This window comes from Ambystoma mexicanum, chromosome 3p (genome assembly GCF_040938575.1).
Source record: "Ambystoma mexicanum isolate Mex_15411 chromosome 3p, UKY_AmexF1_1, whole genome shotgun sequence".
Classification (NCBI taxonomy): domain Eukaryota; kingdom Metazoa; phylum Chordata; class Amphibia; order Caudata; family Ambystomatidae; genus Ambystoma; species Ambystoma mexicanum.
In genome coordinates, this window is record NC_090925.1 from 957358531 (window position 1) to 957381106 (window position 22576).

General features: G+C 46.8%; 1 protein-coding gene across 1 annotated transcript in view; it reads left to right on the forward strand.

Annotated features, from left to right (window-relative positions):
• Positions 1-22576, forward strand: part of PIGU (phosphatidylinositol glycan anchor biosynthesis class U) — a 700531-nt gene that overhangs the window by 374103 nt on the left and 303852 nt on the right. The window contains exon 9 of the mRNA XM_069652261.1: positions 17417-17560. Coding sequence (XP_069508362.1) covers positions 17417-17560 — 144 coding nt within the window. The remainder of the gene's footprint in view (positions 1-17416; positions 17561-22576) is intronic.

Consider the following 22576-nt stretch of genomic DNA (forward strand, 5'->3'; position numbering starts at 1 on the left):
GGGACTGGGTCGATCCTGTGGCCAGAGATATATGGGCGGAGGGTCTCGTCCACCAGGATGTAGTCAATTCTGGAGAACGAGGTGTGAATAGCAGAATAATATGTAAATGCGGGGTCATCCGTCCTGGGGGTCGGGATTGTATCTACCAGGCCCAGCTCGAGGTTAACCCTCCAGAAGTTTCGCGCCATGGCTTCATCTGTGGGCCTAATGCTTTGGGGACCAACACGCTTTCTATCCATGGATGGGTCCAGGACCATGTTGAAGTCTCCCCCCACTACCACCGTGCCATGCACGAAAAGTTTAAGCCTGTCCCTCACTTCTTCCCAGAATTGAGCTTGACCCTCGGTCGGGCCGTACACCAGCGCCAGAGTTAGGGGGGTGCCCTGTAGAGATCCCTTTACCAACAAGTAGCGGCCCTCGGGGTCCATCAGTGTGGCCTCCTTTTCGAAGCCTACGTCCCTCGCTACTAAGATGGCCACTCCCCTTTTCTTGGTCCTGTGAGATGCACAGAACACCTCTCCAATTCCTCCCTCCCTCATTTTGGGTTCCTTCCCCCGTGCCCAATGTGTCTCCTGCAGGAAGAGCAGGTCCAGTTTTTCCCTCTTGAATTCTCTTCAAACCAGAGATCTCTTGGTGGGGGTGTTCAGACCCCGCATTCAGGGTACCCACTCCCAGGGCCGGCAGATCATCAGCTATAATCTAGGTGTCCCTCCCTCATGGTCATCATCACATCGTTGCTCCCTTCTCGCTCCCTTTGTCTCGCTTCCTGATTTCTCTGGTTCCCCTTTCCTCCCTCCAAGGGGGTCCTAAAACTAACCCCCAACTGCCCCCCGAACTCTATCCCTAAAAACAACCCCAACCAACTTGTGACCCCACACCCCCCCCGCCCGGCGTCCAGCCAGTTATTTCCGCCATTGTTGGCATTTGGCCGGACCACCAGCCTGCCCTCCTCGGCTAGATCTTTAGTACAACGCTCATTTCTTTGAGCCCCCCTCACTCCCACTGCCTTGTCCCATCAGTCACCTTCATTGTACTTGCTGTTCAATGGGACTTTGCATCCAGTGAAGCCTCAATGACTTCCATTTCCAGTCCGCTGCTGGTCGGGGGCGCCCCCCTCGTCAGCCCTCCGAGTCGATACGTTCTCCTTCCATTGCAGGCGGCGGAATGTTCAATTTTTTGACTTTCCTCGAACTGGTTTTCCTTCTCCTGGAACCCGATTGGCCGGGATCGCCCCTATCGAGTGCCTCTGGGCCAACTGGGCCCCTCCGGGGTGTAGGTTCTGCCACATAATCCTGGATGGCTCCCTTTATGTCCTCTTCCGTAACCAGAAATGTTCGTTGGCCCATATATTCGAAGGCCAGGGAGAAGGGATACCCCCCATCTGTAGCGCACCCCCTTCTCCTTTAGTAGTTGCGTTAGGGGGCGGCACATTCTGCGTTTGGCCAGGGTGTAAGCAGAGAGGTCCCGAAAAATGGTGATCTGGGCGTTGTTGTAGGTGATCACCCCCGCCTTCCTTGCTTCCTTGCTTCCTCCAGAACCTTAGTTTTTTCTGTGTAATAGTGGAACCGGCCAGGACTGACCTGGGGCTCCCCACCTTTCCCCCTGCCCTGTGCACCCGGTCAAACATGAGTTCTGTTGTCATCTCCTCTGCAAACAGAAGGGTGACAATGTCTCTCATCACTCGGATTAAGTCTCTCTCCGTTTCTCCCTCCATTTCAGGAATCCCAAAAAATCTAAGGTTATTCCTCTTTTCCCTATTTTCATAGTCATCCATCTGCCTGGCTCTTTCCTCGTCCCTCTTCTCCAGAGCCGCAAGTCGCATATCAGTTTGAACCTCGTGGGATGCTGAAGACGACTGGTTGGTTTCCACTTGTAGAAGCCTGTCCTCAACCTTGTCCACCCTTTGGTCCATCTTTTCGAATTTCTGAGTGATATCTGATCGCATTTCCCTTATTTCCTGTAGGATAGAGGCAAAGCCCCTTTCCATCGCTGACGTGGACTGTGTTGAGGCCTCTAACTGGGCCATGTCCCCGGTGCGGGTAGAGCCGCTTCTATTGCTCTCTGTTTCCTTGTAGCAGAAAGCCTGCAGGGCCTCTTGCCAGCTCATACGGTCTTCCAATGTGTCCGCCGCGGGGGCCGCCGTGGACCGGGGGCCATTTTAGGGGTCTCCTCCCGGCCCCAACCTGTGGCAACCTGACTGGGGAGGCTCGGGGGAGCCCTTTTGGGGGATTGGCACCTTTCTGTAGGGGGGGGGCAGCTTCCAGGCAGGCACACGCCCCACCAGCACCGGATGTGGGCCTCTCACCTGGGTCTCCCCTCGATGTTGTCAATGCTTTTCAGGGCGGCGGGGCCGCCCTCTCCGTCCCACTGCCGCCTCCTGATGCCTTCAAATGTCAGGCGGGCACACGCCCTGGGGCTGGACCCAGGGGCCACCACCTGTTGGAGTCTGGCACGGGAGATCACTGTCCTTCCGCTGGCCTTCGGGGCGGGTGCCAGGCTGCTGCGACTCTGGGGCCCCTCGGGGGGGAGGGGGGGTCACACTCCCGCCTCAGCGACTGGTGTGCTGTGGTCCAATTCCACTGTGGGGGCCCCTCTGCGGGTCGATGCGGCTTTTGATGGTTGCAAGGGGGTGGCGGGCACGGCCCACTTGGTCTGCGGTGTGGTGTGTTGCGGGGGGCCCAAATCCCGTTCCGGGGTCGCTGCCTCGAAGTCGAGGTCGTGTGCTCCCCCTGCTGAGGCGGGCCGCTCCTCCTCTGGCGCCGAGGCCGACGTTTTTCTTGCCGCACCACCGTCACTGCTCGAACTCTGGCTCTCTGTGGTCCTCGAGCTTCGCTCTTTAAGGCGGGGGGATCACCAGCTCGATTCTGCTAAGTGGGTCCGTCTGGGGGATCCGGGGGGGCTCAATCCCCTTAAAAGGCCCAGCCTCAGTGGGAGCACGGCGTTCAGGCAGCCATTACCTGTGCGCCCCCTGGTGGCCTCCTCGTCCTAAAATTCTTAATGTGTGCTCCTTTTGAGCCTATGCACACGTGTCCATTAAGATTACTAACGTGGAAAACAGCCTTCTTGGTTGCTCTAACATCAGCAAGAAGAGTGAGCGAATTGCAGGCACCGTCTTCTGGGCCACCCTAAACTGTGTTCCATAAGGACAGAGTTGTGTTGAGGGTAAAACCATCATTTTTACCGATTGTAATATCTGATTTTCATTTAAGTCAGAAAATTGTCTTACCCACATTCTATCCTCCACCCCATCCTTCGAAGGAGGAGGAAAGATTGCACAGGTTGGATCTGAAAAGAGCTTTAAGCTTTTACATCTCTAGACTTTCCAGACTTAGAGTGGACAACCAGCTGTTTATAGGTTATACAGGAAGGAAACTGGTTCAATCGGTGACAAAACAGCACAATCCAGCGTGAAATTGTCTTTGTATTCCAGAATGCTACAGACTAGCTCAAAAAAGACCCTCCGGAAGGGTTAAGGGCTCATTCCACCAGAGGCATCGCTTCCTCCACGGCCCTTCAAAGAGGTGTTCCAATAAGATCCATTCACGAAGCAGCAACTTGGTCTTCGCTACAAACCTTCTCAAAATTCTATAACCTGGATGCTTCCCAGTCTAGGGAGCTAACTTTTGGAAAAGCAGTACTATACTCAGCCATCTAAGAGTATCGAAAAATCTAACCCCTCCTCCAGAGGAATTGTCCATACTGCTTTGGGAGTCTATCTAAGATGAGGAATACGTTGTAGGACACAATCCACTCGAAGAACAAGTTACTTACCATCTGGTAACGTTCTTTCGATTGGATGTTCCTCCAATGTATTCCTCATCGCCCTCCCAACATACCCCTCTGTAGATTTTTCTGGGTTATTGCCATCTCAAATCTCGCAAGGCTCATACCTGTCTGCCAGCACAATCTACACAGTACAAGATCAAAGCCAAAAAGGGGAAAAACAGAACTGAGGCCAACGGGCGCCGCGCGTACTACTTATACACCCGATGACATCACCCTCGACGGAGGCTTTCGAGGGACCATCGACTCGACGACATCGACGCACGGCGCCCTCTGCTGAAAAAATTTCCAAAGAGCAGCAAAGCTGAATGGAATAGATCTTAAGATGATCTAAGATGAGGAATACGTTGGAGGAACATCCAGAAAGAACGTTACCAGTTGGTAAGTAACTTGTTCATTTACATCAGAATCACTTTAAATACTTTAGACATTTATATTAGAACACTTAGGAATACTTGATGAAATACTTCAAAGGGCACTTTCACTTTTGTGTTTGTTCGCGGTTACATTAGTAGCAACATTAGGACTCCATGGGGACCATGGAAACACTAGCACCATAAATAACGCCGCTGGTGTTTCCATTTCCGTCTGCAGGCGGGTGGCGCTACACCCGCCAGGTCAGACCTGGCGGGAGTGACACCACCAGCCTGCAGAACTCTTAATCTGCTGGTCCGGAAACAACGGTGGTGGCGGGTTTACCGCCACCGTTGTTTCCCGACCGGCAGGGTCATAATGTGGCCCAATGTTATTGTATTATCCGCTATTGCGCACTCATGCGGTTTTCAGCGGTTTATACAGTAATGCATTTACTCTGCTAGCCCATATAGTAAAGTCACTTAAAGAGAGGAAAATGGCTAGTTAGTGTAACATGAGCTTCATTCAGGGTTCTAGAGAGGGTTTCCTCGCATAGTAAGTCCTTTAAGTTCCAAAACGCAACCCTAAGTAAAGGCAGTTCGGAGAGGGCTTCATGTCTTGACAAGCAGCGAATTATGAAGAGTTCCTGTGTATTTCTTCCAGTCTCTAGTGTTATTGAAGCAGCAAATTAACAACTAACAAGGGAGACCTTAAAACAGACTTGAGGAAGAGACCCAAGCAGCGGCTTGGGTCAGAGGTAAGAGAGGGGATTGCCCTGGAAACCTCTATGTGCCTCCACCGCTCTGGAGCCACTTCTTGGAATCCGGTAAGCAATACCTTTTTCCCCACAGTACCTTAGGTTAGAAGAAAATGTTTGTGCTGGATGCTCCGTGATTTTGCAGCACTGGACTCGACCTCTGGATTCCTTGGTCTGATGAATGAAGGCAGGACAATGGACGGGATCTCTTAGCAGCAGTCTCGAGGGAGGACCTGTAGCACGACCTCCAGCAACTTCTTGGTTCACTCTGCGGTTTTGGCGCCTTTTCTGCAGCACCAACAAAGTGGTGAATCAATCTTCTTCGCTTCCTGCAGTCCCACGTTTTAATGAAGGGGTCAGGGCGAGTTGGATCGGATCTCTGGATTGTCCTTAAGGGTTCAGGAAAGATTTGGACGATTTGGCCTTTCCACGATGATGCACTCAAAATGGGCAGCAGGTCTCCTAGTATTGGGGTTCTGCAGCTCTGGAAACTTCTAGGACCTCTGGAGATGGCTCAATTCAAAGTTTGTCTTGGAACTGATTTTTCCCACCATTCAAAGGGAAGGAGTTGTTCTCTTCACTCCTCTGTCGCACAGCAAATAGGGTCAGGACAGCAGTGGTCACTTCAGTGTTGCAAAGGGTCTGCAGGCATCTCTAGTAATCTTCTTCTGTTACTTCAGCTTCCAGTGGTCGACTTGCTTTTCACTCCAGAAGCCTCACCTTTTGTACAGTTCCAGCACACACTCCTCTGCAATCTTTCTCAGCATTTTACAGAAAGTGGCGTTTGGCTGTCCAATCAAGATAGCCAGAGTCCCTGTGGTAGCTGTACCTATTCAGGCACTCTAGCAGACAAAGGACAGGTGGGTGGAAAACTCCTCCTACTTCCTGCCTGCCGAGACACTCTGGAGCCTAGGCAGGGATACCCAAGGGTACTCGGCAAAGGCAAAACACACACACAGGCCTCCCCCTCCCAGAATGATGGAAAAGGGACTGCCAAAGAACAACCACGCTAGTAATGGCGAAAAAAGGAGGGTCCCAAGTTGGTACTTGGGTGCCCTTATTTTGAACCACCAAGGCTATGGACATAGCCTGCGTAACCAAAAAATACACAATAGTTGCTAGAATGGTTCCATGTCATTTCATCGCAGAATGTTTTTTCGCTGGGTTTTTTACTGCGGATTGTTCGAAAAAAATCATCGAATTTTTTATTTTATTTTTGGGGGGTTTACCCCCCAAACTCCCCATCCCCTTTATTTTTTTTTATATCCCCGTACACCCACACCCAATTTATATAAATATTTTCACCCCCTGCCCAAAAAATGTGCTGATTTAAAAAAAAAAAAAGTAATCTGCGGTTAAAAAACCCAGAGAAAAAACATCCGGCAATGAAATTACTTTGTACCGGTAGAACACGTCCAATGCCATCAGCCATAACTAGGTGATTGTCTATGTGACTGAAAAGTCACACGAGTAGAGAGAAGTGGGATACTAGGTATCCCTTTGGCACTCCACTGAAGGTGGTGTGTGCCAATCTCTCAGACTATAGAGTTTTAGGAGAGATACTAAGTATCTCTCTTTCCCTGAGAACTGTACTTACTTGGAGATATTAAAAAATAATCTTAAAGGTGGATCCTGAGGGTCCCCAGCAACACTGCCCATAAGGAGCTGGGTGCTGCAGTAGTAAAACAACACAGATGCCTGTAAGAGCTATGGAGCAGACAGACTCCACATTATAGGTAGAATGCAATGAACCGAATCCCAAAGGACAGAGCCTAAAAGAATGAATTAATGGAAAAAGGCTCCACTCATTAGGATTTAAAGAAAAAGGTCCAGAAGTCCAGCAAAAAGTGCCAGGGGTCTCACTATGAGAAGGGATGAAGCGTAATAATAATAAATCTCCCTAACACAGACCTAATCCAGAAATGGATCGCCGAAACAATAGACAGCATCTCCCCAGAAAAACTCTTCATCCCTTCAGAAAAGAAAGCAGTGGCAAGATGGTTCACACCCCACCTCAGTACAATGAAAAAAAAAAACAGAGACTTGAACTAGAATGGAGGAAAAACTACGACCAGGCTAAAAGAATAAACTATCAAAAACAAATCCGAGAATGCAAAAATGAAATTCTCAAAGCCAAAAAGAAATACTATGACAACCGAATCACAATAGCCACCAACACCCAAAAAATAACTATTCAGCATCATAAATGAGACGAGAAACCCACCTGGATGCAACAACACACTGGTACCTTCACAAAAACTATGCAAGAACCTTGCAGACCACTTTAAAAATATCACTGACATACATCAGATCATACAAAGCAGACCAATCAACCTGACTGTGCCCATGCCCCACCGACCCTGAAACCACAGAACAACCTGCAAAGTTTCACTCAAATATCAGTAGAGATTCATCAAGCTGGTGAAACTTAGCAACAAGGCAGGCTCCTCCAAAGGACCACTGTCCACCAGACATCTATAAATTAATTCTTACACAAGGCACGCCATTGGAAGGCCACAGAAAACCTCTTCGACCAATCATTCAACGGGGAGAGTACTGTGGTACTTCAAATCTGCGTACATCAAACCACTCCTCAAGGATTCTATGGGCGATGTGGAAGACCTCTCTAACTACAGACCAATATCAAACATTCTCTATCCGGCAAAACTGCTAGAAACCTATGATCTCCACGAACAAACACTGGAACACGTAAAAATACACCAACTATTGGACCAGGCAGAAGTCTGCTTCAGACCTATGCGAGGGACTGAGACGGCACTTCTCTCTATCTGGGATGACCTAAAGACCAACACAGATTCCAACACAAACTCTGCACTGATACTACTTGACCTCTCTGCAGCAGTCGACAGTCGGTCACAACATCTTAATAACACGGCGCTGCTCTGGATTAAATGGTTCCAATCTGAAAGAACAGGAACAGTATGGATAAAACCATTCAAATCTGCGCCACGGGACTCCACCTGTGGAATACTGCAAGGATCCTCGCTATACCCATTCCTCTTCAACATCTACTTGACTCCACTAATCAACCTCATCAAAAGGCACAGCCTCACCTGCTACAACTAAGCAGATGACGCCCAAATCATCTACAAAAAAATCGAAGATGTACAAGAGGAGAACGCAACACTAGTAGACTGTCTGAAAGAACTCTACAAATGGATAAACCCAAACAGCCTCAGTCTCAACCCGGGCAAGACAGAAATCATAATTATATCAAAAAACAAGGAAAGCATCCAATACATCCCATGGCTCACATAACTAGGAACAGCACCCACGTCATCAAAAATAGTCAAAAACCTTATTGTAATGGGCAATGCTAACCCTAGAACCGCAAGTAAACGGAATATTCAAGAAATGTTTCTTCCACCGACGCAATCAAAAAGATCCTACCATTCCTCTCCTTTACGCACAAAACACTAGCCATCATCTCCCTCAACATGTCCAGGATAGACTACACCAACATCCGATACCTCAGAAATGCCATATTTTCTACTGAAGAAACTGCAATGTATACAGAACACAGCTGTATACAGAAACAAACAGCGGGCAGATTTCTCCTCAAACTCATCATTCCTGCTCTAAAGATGCTACATTGGCTGCCAGTCAAACAACGAATCACATTCAAAACAGTGTGCATAACGCACAGAACAATCCACGGCCAAGCAGCAGAATTCCTACAATAGAAAATCACCATTTACCAACCAACCAGAACCCTCAGATCCAGCAAGGACATCCACCTGGAACCAAGGACAAAACTTGGTGGATCAGCATTATCTTGCATAGCTGCAAAAGTTTGGAAGCCCCCTTCTCTGAACACACCCCCACCCCTGAGATAAATACGAAACATGAAGGACCATCTAAAATTCAGAGAACTCCTAATATCCTGTCTCTTCAACTCTGGACTGGACAAAAACAAACAAGCAACACTCACACCACTCAGAGTGAAGACACACATCGCAAAACTGAGGACTAAACTGTACCATGACAAGTGCAGGGAGGTGGCAGGATGAATTCTATTTGTAGCTAAAGTTTTTTTTTTACTATAATGAGTTTTAAGGGGTAAAAAAACAAGGGTTGGGGGGGACCCACCGTTAAAAATAAAAAATAACATTTTTTTGATGTATTTTTTTCAATGCTTTTGCATTCGATGCAATCACTAGGAACCGTCATGGACGCATATCATAGGTGGCCAAAGCAGAGGAGGTACGATGGAGCACCACCACTAACCAACCCACTAAAAAATGAATCCCTCTGCTTACACCTCGCAACTTTAAACAAAACACAACCATACTTAAATTGCACAATAAACCACACGCAATTCACTACACCACAAAAACAAAACACACACAGCTCGTACGACAGCACATGACAACTACAGACCAAAATATCACACCTACGCTCAACGAACAGTGTAAACCGAACTGAAGCTGCCAACAGCACATAACAGCTCTCTTGCGCTTTTCCCGCTCAGTCCTACTAACTTACCCTACCCTCTTGCTTTTCAGATCCACCATAGCGCCAGGGGACCACTCCGGTGATGTTAGTGCACGGTACAATTATCCTTTAACATAACGTATGTTCCAAAAATTACTTTGTATGTGACTTAGGCACTGATGTATTATAATTTTTCGTTATTGATTTGTGAATTTAGTCATCACATCTGTGCATTCTTTAAATCATTAATACCATTTGTTTTTTAAACGACATGCACATTTCCTTCATTTGTCATTAGTAGAACCCCCCAGCTATTGCTTATCTCTTGAAACCTAACATAACCTTTGAGGTGGTAAGTAAAGCCCTTTTTAGCTTCATGTACTTTGTTCAACTTATTTATTTTGGTGGCACTGGTCAGTCCATAAGGTTACCAGTGAAGGGTGATGTTTTAATCCTTCATGATTTCCTGTGACGCTTTTAATGTAGTACATATCACCTTACATTGCAGTGCTGCTGGAGTACATTTGTATCCTTTTCTCCTGTAACATCTTATTTGCCTTTTTGATGAGCCTAGGACAGTTTAGTGACAGTGTCCCGTATTTTTCTGGTGCACTACCGTGCACTATCTTTTACTGCATAATGTCATTTCAATTACTATATACTCAAAATAGCAGTGCTATGAAGCGTAAGTCCCATCCTTTGGCCATGTTGCTTTCTGGCCGTCTTCCTGCCCTCTCAGGTCAGGAAACACTGTATAAGGTAAAGCACTTCTCAGGATTCAGCTTGGATTCCCGTGCTAGTGCCCATGTGTGGAACAACTGGGCAGGGTTGGGGTTGGTTCTGGTCCCACTACACATTTCCGTGTGTTAGGTCACCCTCTAGCCTGGCTAAAAACAACCAACTATGACTTTTTCTTTGATCTGCTTGTACTATGTATCATTAGCTATCACTTGTCACTAAAGGTGGTGGTCATACACAAACATTCTAAAGCACAAATCTATTCTAGCTTTGTATAAATGAAATTGTGTTTCATTATTCAGTTGCCAATAAAGGATTTGTAAATGTATAAAAACAAACCACGCTTGGTAAACTGAACTTTTATGTATATGAAAAATCGATGCAAAAAAACTTTTAAATGCATGACTACAAAATGCATGAACAGCTAAATAAATGAAAGCTGTACCTATTTTCAAACTTTGTCTATATTATCAATTGATGGGTTGAGTACTACTACACACTAAAGAAATTTAAATGTGTGTTATATGACAGAACAAACTTTGGGTTTACAGTAATTAGAAAGTAGACCACGAAAATACAGTGGTCAGGACAATCCCCTTGCGTACCACTACTCATTTCTGCCTGGATGTTTCTGGCCAAATGTGAGGTTATGTGGCTGGCCTGATTGGATAGACCGTGCCTGTTTCCTTGCCAGTGGTGGATTGTGAAGCCCCCCAGACCAAATTTGGAATAGAAGAGAAGCCATGAAGCTGTTTCTCAGGTCGAGACCTGGTGCCAAGAATCTGAAGAAGAGGAACCTGTGCTTAAGACCCGGAAGACTGCTGTCAAGGATAACCAGCATTGCCAAAACCATCTCCCAGTGAAGCCCTGGTACGTTTTCAGTGACCACCAAAGGTCATAGTCAGTGTGTTGACCCTTGGACTGTGGGATCAACCAGTCCTGCACCTCCAGCCTGCTGTCGAAGGACTTCAGTAGAGTTCTAGGACCATCCTTTGGGCTGGCCAGCGAGGCCTCCCTGCTGCACCGGTCGTCATTCTGAACTGAAGCTTGGGTCTCTGCAGGTAGTCAACGTTTGGCCTAAGATACTCTTCCGGCTGTTGCTGCTATCCTGGAGGAAGAGGGGCCTTCCTGTGGCCTGAAATGTACTGCCACCGCAAATCTTCCCTGCTGACCCGTGTTTCGGGGTTCCTTAGCTGTTGCAATGCTTCTGCTCTGTCCTAGGGCATCCCTTCAAGATGTAGGGTTCACTTTGCTGTCTTGAGGTGTCTGGTCTGTCAGGGCTGTCCCAGAACGGAGATCGACCCTGAAAGATTTTAGAGAAAGTTGTGACTCTACAATTGCAAAAGCACTTGGAGACCAACAAAATTCTTGATACATTCCTGTCCGGGTTTAGGCCCGGACATGGAACAGAAACAGCACTGATTAAAGTCTGGGATGACATACTGGCGAATGTAGACTGCAGTAATGTTACTATGCTTATTATGTTGGAGCTGTCAGCAGCGTTCAACAATGTTGATTCAAAAATCTTGATCACGGGACTGAGTGAATTAGCACGTCTTACAAGAAGCGTTGAAATGGTTTGACTCCTTCATAAGTGACCGTAAACAGCAGAACAAGATGGGCTCCCTTCTGTCAGATATGCTGACTACAATCTGTGGAGTCCCTCAGGTTCATCGTTGTCCCCAGTCCTTTTCAATCTTTACATTCGCGCCTTCTGCTAATCCTGGCAAGGTTTCATCTGCGCTATAATGAATACGCGGGTGATAGATTTATCTGAGCCTGAAACAACCTATGGAAGCAGTGGATAACATCTTAAAATGCGCAGAGGCAATACGAAGGTGGATGATTGACAATAAACTGAAGTTGAACCCCAATAAAACAGAGATTATTGTTTTTGTTTCCAAAAAGAATCTCTGAATGACAGCCTAGATGGTCCCCTGTCCACCAATATTTGGCAATACCCAGGTGTACACACATTTTGTTAAGAATCTGGGGTGCACATGGCAGTCTGACATGGGATATAATCGACAGGTGAACCAAACGGTCAAATCCGTCTTCTTCCAGCTAAAATTATTGAAACCACTTCTCCCACTTATCCCAGAAAGTGATTGAGCAAAGGTGGTGGGCATGCTTGTTAACGGCAGGTTGGACTATTGTAATGGCCTCCTGGTTGGGTGCCGAAAATATCAGTTACAACATCTTGCAGTGGCACAGAATGCTGCTGTACGGGTAGCGTGTGCACTACCCTGGAGAAAATGTGTCGGAATCCAGGGAAAAATTACACTGGCTTCCGGTTCACCAAAGAATCCAGTTTAAGTTACTGTGTTTGATCTTTAAGTGTATAGACAATCTGGCACCATCCTACCTAGCAGATAAGATTCAAACTTATATCCCCAGAAGACCCCTGAGATCCATGGCCTTGAATCAGCTGGTGATTCCCACTTCTAGGTCTGTCCATTGGGGGGACAGAAGGTTTTTCGGTAGGCGGTGCCCGTGCGTGGAATGGTCTTCCAGATCCGCTAAGGAAGGTAGAATCTCTGACAGCCTTTAGAAAGCAGCGGAAGACATATTGGTTTGAATAATGCTATGCTATCGATGACGGTCCATCTAATTCAGATAAGATCTGCGCCTAGATGCGGCTTACCGCTTGGTTTCTTGGGGATATGCGCAATATAAATTTAAAATCAAATCAAGGAGTTTCACCTCTCCCAAATGGGGAGCTTCCCCCTTTGGGACTAAGGAGACGAACCCACTATGCTTAACACCCCTTAGGAGAAAGGCTAACCTCACTACCTCTGGAGATGACTTCCCCCTTAGGGGACAAGAAACCCTCCACAGAGGGACATAAGACAACATCCCTCTCCCTCCAGACACAAACACCTTTATGGGGTATGTAGTAATTGTAACCCTATGACCCCTCTAATGACTCGTATGGCTTCTGACCTACGTTATACTCCATCCTTATGGCAAACCACAGAAAAGCTGAAAGAACATCCTCATGGAGGCACGACAGCGAAGGGACCACTCAAATCAGAGTATCTGCAAAGCCCATGGAGTTCAAGAGGCCGGAGAGCACACAAGGGGTATGGCTGGCAGGAGAGAGCGAACGCCAGAAAAGCCATTGCAGGCTGCAGTGCTCACCTGGCGTGTGCAGGGGAGCCTCGCAGATGGGTGGCTGAAGACGGCTTACATCGCAAATCGAGCAAGAGCAGAGTGTATTGGCGGGTGGAGGAAAGGGTCAGCAGAGAAACTGTCCACCGGTCCTGATGGGAAGAGATGGGGGAAAGATGAGGGGTGGGCAGCCGACGTGGACCGGAGCAGATGAGTTGCATACATGCGCCAATGACTGAGGTGCACTTCACCAGCTTCCCGAAGAGCACCACCAGTCACAAACAGGTATGCCATGCCTCCAATAGACCAGGAGGTGGCCTGTAAGTGAAGAGAGACAGAGAAAATCTGTAAAGTGGGGACAACACCACGGAGTCCCACAGTGGTCAGAGAGTGAGAAAGATCCCATAATGGGGAGAGACCCGAGACACCAGAGAGTGGGGAGAGACAGTGAGACAATCTCCAAAGTGGGGAGAACACCAGGAAGCCCCAGAGTGGGGAGAAAGAATGAGAAAAGCCCCAGAGTTGGGAGCGAGTGAGTCTATCCCAAGAGTGGGGTTGGGAGGACGGGGGAATACCAAGAAGACCCAGAGTGGGGAAAGTATAAAGGAGCCCCAGAGTCAGTGAGCGAGAGACTGATGATACAAGATGTTAGGCAAAGTTTGTATGCAGTACCCTTAGGGTGCACTAAAACAACTCTGACTACAGGTAATAGGAAACCCAACCTTTGGTATAAGGTTGTACTACACAGTTTGGTAGCATGTTGAGCAGCCAGGCCTATCTCAAGAGGGGTCAATGTGAGCTGTAGGGGATTTACACAGAGATTCACAGTGACACGTATTCAAATAAACACTTACACACAAGGTTTCTTGAATAAACAATTATTAATTCATTTATCAGTCAGTTAGAGTATACCTTCTTCAGAAGGGATCAATATAAAAGTAACACTCAAATACACTTCAAACACACACACTCTTAATATTCTAAAATCAGTAAAAACCCTTTTGGGATGACCCATAGACACAACCTACACCCTCAGGTGACTTCAATAGGTAGGGTGCTGGGGACATTAATATCTTACTTTTTGCATTTAGAATACTGTTAGAAGTTGGTAAAAGGAAAAGGTTATTATAATAAACAAGAGACCACAAATATTCTTAAGCAGGCAAATACTTTTGGATCCCCACAGCAGAGTCATTCAGTATTACAGGCTAGGCCAAAGTCAATGGGGGAAAGTCTTATATAGGATGAAGCACCTCTGGTAGGTAAGTAGAAAAGTCTTTGCACAATGTTTTAAAACTCTTTGAAGAAAAGAAGAATCAAATGTAGGGCCAGAAACTGAATATACTTGTGAGTAGTAGAAGATGCAAGCAACTCTACAATAAGAAGGAAGTTCTGTCATTTTTTACAATACCTTTGTATTGAAGAAAAAGTGCAGCAGATGACTTCTGTTCCTGTGCAGCTCTGCAGACCTCTGTTCCTGGGCCTCAGTCATGGGGACAAGAGGGAGGACTTTGGGGACTCCTGCACTGCAATGCGACGGTCACCGACCGCAACCGGCAATCTATCCAACAAGTGGCACTTCAGTGTTTCAGCTCCTCGCGACTACAGCAAATAGCATGGATTTTCCTTGCTTATGGGGTCCGGCAATCTGTTGAGGGGGCTCAGGCTCAGTCAGTCCTGCTTCCTGGGAGTCCGCAGGATCTTCCTGGAGCTCTTGGCCAACTTAAAAGCAACGCACACAATCTGGTGTTCCTCTCCCTGGGTATACGGTTTCCATCAGCAACTCTGTGAAAATTCAACCAGCTCTGAGAAGGATGTCTAGGTGGCTTGCTTTGGAGTTGATTGGTCACACCAACTCAAGGGGAGAAGTAGTCCTTGCAGGGGCTTCTCTGTCAATACAAATTTGGAGTTTCAGCACAGCAGCAGGGCTTCACCGGGCAAACCAACGGCCCAGGAGTTGCAGCAGGCGTCCTCTTCAAGTTCTTCTTCGGTTCCTTCGTCCAGTGGTCAACTCTGCCTTCCAAGCCAAAAGCCTCGCCTTTTATTCAGTTCTCTCCCATTCATTCCAGCCTAGCTGTCAGTCACCCAGCAGGGTGGCTGTCCTTGCCTGACAGCCGGCCAATCACCACAGAGTGCATTTGTGTTTCCTAGGAGACTTAAGCACAGAGAGTTTCGGGCACCTCCCTCACTTCCTGCCCTCCCAGACAACCTGGAGCCAGAGGCGGGCTTCACTTGTGAATCCCGCCAAAGGCAAAGCGAGAAATGGGACCAAACCTGGCTTGGCACGCAGAGTAAATCTCAAGAAGGACCTTTCTACTAAGAAATGGTGAAAAAAGAAGACTGGGGCAATTTTGACAAAAAATTCACCCTTGGGTGCTTCAATGCAGCTGCGAACGCAGCCTACGGTAAATGCACACCATGGTAGTTGAAACGAAACCACTGCCACCAGCCGTTCAGTGAGGAAAGGGTAACATAAACATGTTACATGAGAAGTTAGACAAAAGGGGATACTAGGTAACCCCTCCAGCACCCTATTGTAAGATAGTGTGTGCTGGGTCTAGAAAGTTACAAATGTAAGTAAAGTCAATTTCACTTTTACTGCTCTGGGAAAGAGTAGTTTATCCCAGATAAGGTATTTAAACCTTTGGGAAATCTGAAAGACTTCCCTGTGCCAGTGCACTGAAGGTGCTGTGTGACACAATGTAAAGATGTTGCCTATGGAGTTTGTCAGACTCCACAACCAAAAGAAACACAAAGTCCAGAAATCACATTAAAATACATGAGAGAGTGGGGAAAAAGGGTCTTGCTCTCACCAAGTTAATAAGAAATCAAGTCCTCAAAATCCAGCAAAGTTGCTGGGGAGACTCTTAAGTGGAGGGAATAACCACATTTCTGAGAATTCTCCCTAACACAAGACCCTGGTGTGTGGAGAGAACCAAGGAACCACAGAGTGGGGCAAGAGAAAGAACCGAGCCCCAGAGTGTGGAAAGAAGGAAGAAACCTCAGGGTGGGGAGTGAAACGGAGAGAAGCCCTCGAGGGTGGAAAAGGGCATGATTTGAGTGAGAGACTGAAAGAACTTGCTGGATCCCCAGACAACACTCCTGCAGTACACGAAGTGCAGGTTTGGGACTGTTCACGTATGCATGGGCCTATGATAAAGCAGCATAAGGGTGGGGGCCAGAAGACCGGAACCACCCTTTATTCGGATAGTGGCGTAAGCATGTCTTGGTTGTTTTATGTTTTCTTTTTGAGAAGTGGGGAAAGAAACTAGGATAGAATAGGATTCTGGACAAAGGACTGCATTTCTGTTTAGCCATCTTGACACCCCGATGAGCAGCTCTTTTGACTTTTTTGGATAAAGTCAGGAATAGTAGCACAGGCTTAGGGAAAGCTTAGGTCTTATTTCTTTGAAGAGAGAATAAAACTTGTGAAAATCATGCCTCCTTGTCCGTATCCTGATTATGACTAACCAAAGTATGTGTTGTGTGATATATGCGTCTTTTAGATTTTACCTTATTCATGTTTTAAAGTCTAATAAATTAGTATATTTTTGTACTTTTGTGAGGACTCATAATTCACTATCTGTGTGTGAATAACTGCACTCCACACTACCCTCATAGCTCCTGAAATATCTTCCAGCTCAGCCCACGTTACCTTGATTGTGTTTGGCTCTACTTATTGGTAATAACAGTGTTCACTGACTAGGTTGGCCTCTCATGACCCCCCCCCTCCCGTCCAAAGGGCTGGTTCTGAAAGTTGATTTTAACACAAGGTGTCCGAGTTAATTCCTGGTTTCCTCTTAGCTCCTGATATCTTCCCTACGAGAAGGGTACTAATGACCTAGAAGTGTCTGAACTTTGAATAAAGTACTTTTAATCTGATAAAGTTTTCAGGGCAAACAATTTTCAGCATTTGTGGGGCTGTACTATCCTTCTGGTGTCTCCTTTGGTGGAGGCTATGGTGATTTCTGGCCATCTCCCTGACATTTTCAACTAAAATAAAGTTTGTGGATGAAGCCCTTAAGTGGTATAGGGAACAGTGGATTCAGTTATTGAGCTTGGGGGAGTGAGCTTTGAGTGAAAGTCTGCAATCATCTTCCTTCACTGAATACCCACAAACGCTAGTTGCCATAGTGTTAACTTGTTAAGTGTTAACATTTGTGTGGTTGCTTTCACATAATCCTTGTTTCACAAATGTTTTTTCCTGTTTGGTTACAGACTTTCCGTTCCTGATCTGACGCCAAATATTGGACTTTTCTGGTATTTCTTTGCTGAGATGTTCGAGCACTTCAGTCTCTTCTTTGTCTTCGTGTTCCAGATAAATGCTTTTTTCTACACCATTCCGTTATCCGTAAAATTAAAGTAAGTGATTTGCTTTATTCCTTAGATTGTCGATGATTGTCTTGTACATATTAGCAGCCAATTCCCCCAAACTATGCTCTCACAAGAGCAACATATGCACATATACATATCTTCAACTATCCCTTCGTAAATACCTCCCCTCTCGAGCCCTTCGCTCCTCTACTTATAACTCCCTCAGGGTCCGTTGTTTTTCGAAAAAACGCACTGGTGGCAGATCTGTCTTCGGCTGGCTCCTCGCTTTGGAAAAGCCTCCCGGCCACCTTGAAACTTGAGGAGAACCATCTCTGGTTCCGTACGCACCTCAAGACTGTCCTCTTTGCTTCTGCCTTTGGCCCTCCTCTCTCCTGCTGATCTGTTTTCTCTCAGCACCGTGCACCTGGCCACCCTCTGTCCTTCGGACCCAGGTACCTGCTCACCCTGCCTCCCTCCTGCACTGCCTCAGGGCCCCCCTCTTGCACTGGGATCTTTATCTGTACCCATACAGTCCCCCATTTATCTTCTGCATTTATCAGATATACCCTATCTGACTAATCATGCACTTGCCGCTGGCTGCACTACCACTTTGCACTGCCTGTATTTATTTATTGTGTGCACTTACTATTTATTTTTGTTCCCTCCTCTGTTCCGCACTTTCCATTTCTCCCCCCTCCATGCACTTTCCCCTTTTCCATGCACTTGCGCGTTAATGTCACTGGGCCTAGTAAGATCATTGTTTTTGTTCTCCCTTGTTCCCCTCCCTTTGCTTGATCGCGCTCTGAAACACTTGTGTATGAGCGCGATATAAATAAAATATCATATCATGTACTGTCAAGAGTCCAAGGCTACTTAACTTGTTTTTGCCATGCACTTTTTCAATTATGCAACTTATGTTTTGATGTGTTTTACTGTTATCTTGGGGACACCTTCACTAAACTGTATATATTCTGTCCCTAATGTAATAGGTCTGTTGTATCTTGTCCCAGGTCTCTGTTCCATGTTTTCTCCTCCATCCACTGGTCAGTTGATCACTACGCATACTACTTAACAGGCCACTTTAGGACTTATCTGCTTCCCCACTTTTGCAGAACCAAGGTCCACCTAACAAGACTGTCATGCGCCCATGCTATCACAGAACATTCTTCCTGCTTCTGTGTCTCCCTCCCCTGTATTTGTAGCATCTACTTTCCTATCCTCTTATCTTCTGCATTCTCATTTTCTTACCATAGGCTAAGGTCTGGATACCCTTGGTGGGGGCCCAGTGTGCCGCTCTGCAGCATAGTCTTTCTAGCCCCTGTTATTTTATGTTGGGTGCCTTCCTCAGCTAGCGTGCCCACATATAGACATCGGGTTTAGGAGACTCTTTTGTAGACATTTCTGTTTTTATGATATACTGGTATTATTTTTAAATTGCGTATTATTTCCCAAGTACTTATTTTGAAGTGATAGCTATATGTATGATTTAAATAAAGTATATATTTAAGTAATATACCCGGATCAGCAGCGGAATAGCCATATTGGTTAATGCCCCGAGGCCAAGTTACTGCCCGAGCGAAGTCACTGCCTTAACGTAAGCCCCAGGGCATTACCAGACCTGGTAATGCCCCTGTCCAGAGGGGTTATTGCTATTAGCATCCCGGCATGTTTTACATGAGTGATATTTTTTTCTTAAGTTGAGAAACTGGATGTTCGCCGTTTCTCAACTTCAAGTACAAAACAAGATGGACTGGATCTACACCGATTCTTTTCTCCCTTTCTATGGCAGCCATTGCTGCAATGGAGGAAACACCAGGAACACTTGAGTATTCCCGGAATCAGCGAGGGGCAAGGAAGCTCCAGGTAAGTGGGAAGACAGTGGAGGTGGGCAAGGAATGTGGAAAGTGAGGGTGGAGGATGAGGGGAAAGGTGGAAGAGTGTGTGGGGAGCACTTAGCAGCAGTTCTGGCAGGGAAGATGGTGGCTCCCCGCCTTCTGAGGTGGCTTGGACAGGGGCTTTACCATGAGGTAAAGACCACGTTCTGAGGTTCCTGATTGGTTGGGAGGCCGCTTGATCGGCCCCCTCAGGTCGGGGTGCTACATTTCAGTATCTGTGTGGTGTATTTTCTAGAGATATGTATGGCCTAACTGTGCATTTGTGTCAGTCTACAAGCCCCAACTGAAAGTTAGGCCTTGTCGCTCGGTACACATTTCCTGCCTTAAGAGAGATTTGTTGTCCTTTCTCATCAGGTGCATTAGCCTCTCATTGGGGTTAATGTTTGTGGTGCCCTGAAGAGGTGGTACCAGAACTGACTTAACACGGTTTCTGTCCCCTTGAGAGGGAACCTTACTTTCAGAGAAATCCCTGTGCACAATTCCACCCTCAGTGTGCGCTCTACAGCTCAGCCTTGGTCATAAAATAGTACAACCCCTTCCTGTCTCTGCCAGACTTGGAAGCACCAGTACCATAAAGTTGGTCAGCGCATGCAAATGCTTCACAAACATAGAAAGGAAGGCCAACTCAAATGTGCGTTTGTTGGCGCCAAGGAAACCACATTGGCACCTGTTGAAAGATAAGTGAGTCTGTGGAGCGCAATGCTCCAGAGCACTCCGTTTACTCTGTGCATGCATGAGATAAAGATTCAGTATGGCATAGGGTCCATTCGATGGTTCTGCCTGCGGAGGCACACAAAAGGGAGGCAGGGCCAAGAATACAGTGGGAAAGGTTGCAGAAGAGTAATGCTTAACCATTTGTATTGTATATAAGAAAAGCCAGAACTGAGTTCCGTGAGTCAAGCAAGGTCCTTGGAGGTGGGGTTAGGCCCATGTTTGAGGCCTTGCTACTGGCGTAAGGGTGTGGGCAGCTTCAAAGAGTGGGAGCATGGTACCAGAGATTGGAGGCGGAAGACTAAGGTGGAGAAGACCGAGCTGAAAGCATAGCTGCAGGGAGAAGGCTAGAAAGGAGATGGTGAACTTGTAGAGTAAAAGGAAAGGCTGGGTCATAAAGGAGGTGGTAAGGATAAGAGTAGGTTAGAAAGAGGAGAGTAGAAAGATGGAGATTGTGGAGCAAGGACGAAAAAGCAGTCAGGTAAGGTCGAGAGTATTGAGGTGAAGGCCAAGGCGGAAGAGAACGAACTGGAGGTGATGCATTAAAGAGCAAGGAGGAGCTGAACAATAATGTGAGAAAGCAGATGGAGAGAACAAAGGGTTTGAGTGAAGACCACAATGATTAGCCCAGTAAAGATTACAAGATACAGAGAGGAGAATCTGGCACACCCTAAGCGAGAGAGGGGAGGGCAACTAGCTTGTGGTGGAGTATTCAGTAGGTGGATGGAGAGAGAAATCGGGTGGACTGAAAAGGCAGAGGTAAGTAGCGATGGATCCCCTTAGGAATTAAGAATTCTACATTTTTACCACACATAGTGCTTATTGTATGAAGTGCTCTCCGAAAACTGTATGCATTATTTTTTACCACTGTGCAATTGGTGTTTCTGCATCTGCATGGATGTCGTGGAACGGTGGGCTGACAGAAGAAAGTGGGTTGGTGGTAAGCAGAGACAGGCTCCCTTAAAAAAAGATAATGGCTAAGGTACCACACCTAGTTCCCTACCTGCTTATATGGCTTCCAGCTTGATTGCAACTCTGGGTCATGGAATGTAGGTCCCCCACTGTCCTTTTTGCTGCTTCTTAAGAATACTGCCCATTCCAACCAAAACCCTGAGACACATTTGCAAAGTCTCTCGAACTAAGCACCCTGACGGGGTAAAAAGCTGGCAGTTAACAAAGGAACTGACAGAATATAAAGGAGTGTGGGCCACTTAAACGCCCAGATTGTGAGTGACTGAAGTATCTCCATGCCGGATCCCAGAGTGAGAGACTTTTCATCAAGAGAATCTTTGATCACCCAGAGACCCTGTACTAGGGTGTAACCCACAGAGTAGCTGTCCTGTTTTTGTTGATTATCTTTCATTTAAACCAATGTACCAGAAGAACTTTTCTTTAGTTGTTAGAATTTAAGAGGAGGAATTCAGTGGAATGAAACAAAGGCCTCTGGGCAGAATATATGGAGTATTGTAATTTAGCTGATGGTCATCTTAAATAAAATCATATATAGAAATTCAGTAACTGCTGTGCCTGTTGTTGATTCCTGTTGGGGGAGTTTTCCTAGAGTCCCAACTGCAGGTAAGCCTTTAGTAAACTATCCCAGTGGTTTTTAGATCCCCAACTCTTAGTATCAGTCTATACTAACTCAGGACCTTGCTAGAGTGGCAGAGCAGTCAGTCTTATCTTAAGAGGCCGGCTACCACATTGGCTTAAGGCAGAATGTGCTGGCCAATCAGCGCCATGGTAAGGGGGCTGGGGAGGCAAGCCATCAATAGAAATGGCGACCGCTATGCTGGAACAGGCGTATGGCCTCAACAATTGTATGCCACCACTAGGCTGTGCAGTACAAAAGGGAGTTCAAGTGCACATAAGTGACAAAATAAAGCAAAGGTATTAGGATTGGGAGCTGTGACAAATTGAGGGAATGTGTCACTTCTCCCTTAGGGGGAGGACCCCCCCCACCCCACCCCTGTGAGGCTTGGGAGGTGAGCCTGCTCTGCAACACCCTTCCTGGGGGTTGAGGCAAGTGGGACCTTACTGGGAGAAACTCCCCCTTTGGGGACAAGGACTCATGTTCCTGTGAGGAACTCCCTGATGCTATCCAGTGATGGCTTATATGGACTTAACTAATACACCAGAACATTATGAACTTCATGAAGATAAAGCAAACCTATATTATCAACAACAAGAAACCTGAGGATATCCCGTTAAATCAGAGTCTCCAATGGACTGTGCCGAGGATGCTGAAACAGGATGACAAACCAAAAAAAGAGCTTCAGCAGATGGCAAGCTGAGAGCAGGCGGAAAGCTGAGAATACCAGGGGAAGCCCCCTGCACGTAACAGAGTGGAAGTTGGCAGAGTTGTCACAGAACACAGAGCCTGCGTCAGCCAGAGCAGCTCCAGTGCTGAAACAGGAAATGCTGGGAGACTAGTGTGTGAGAATGGAGGAAATCTAAACAA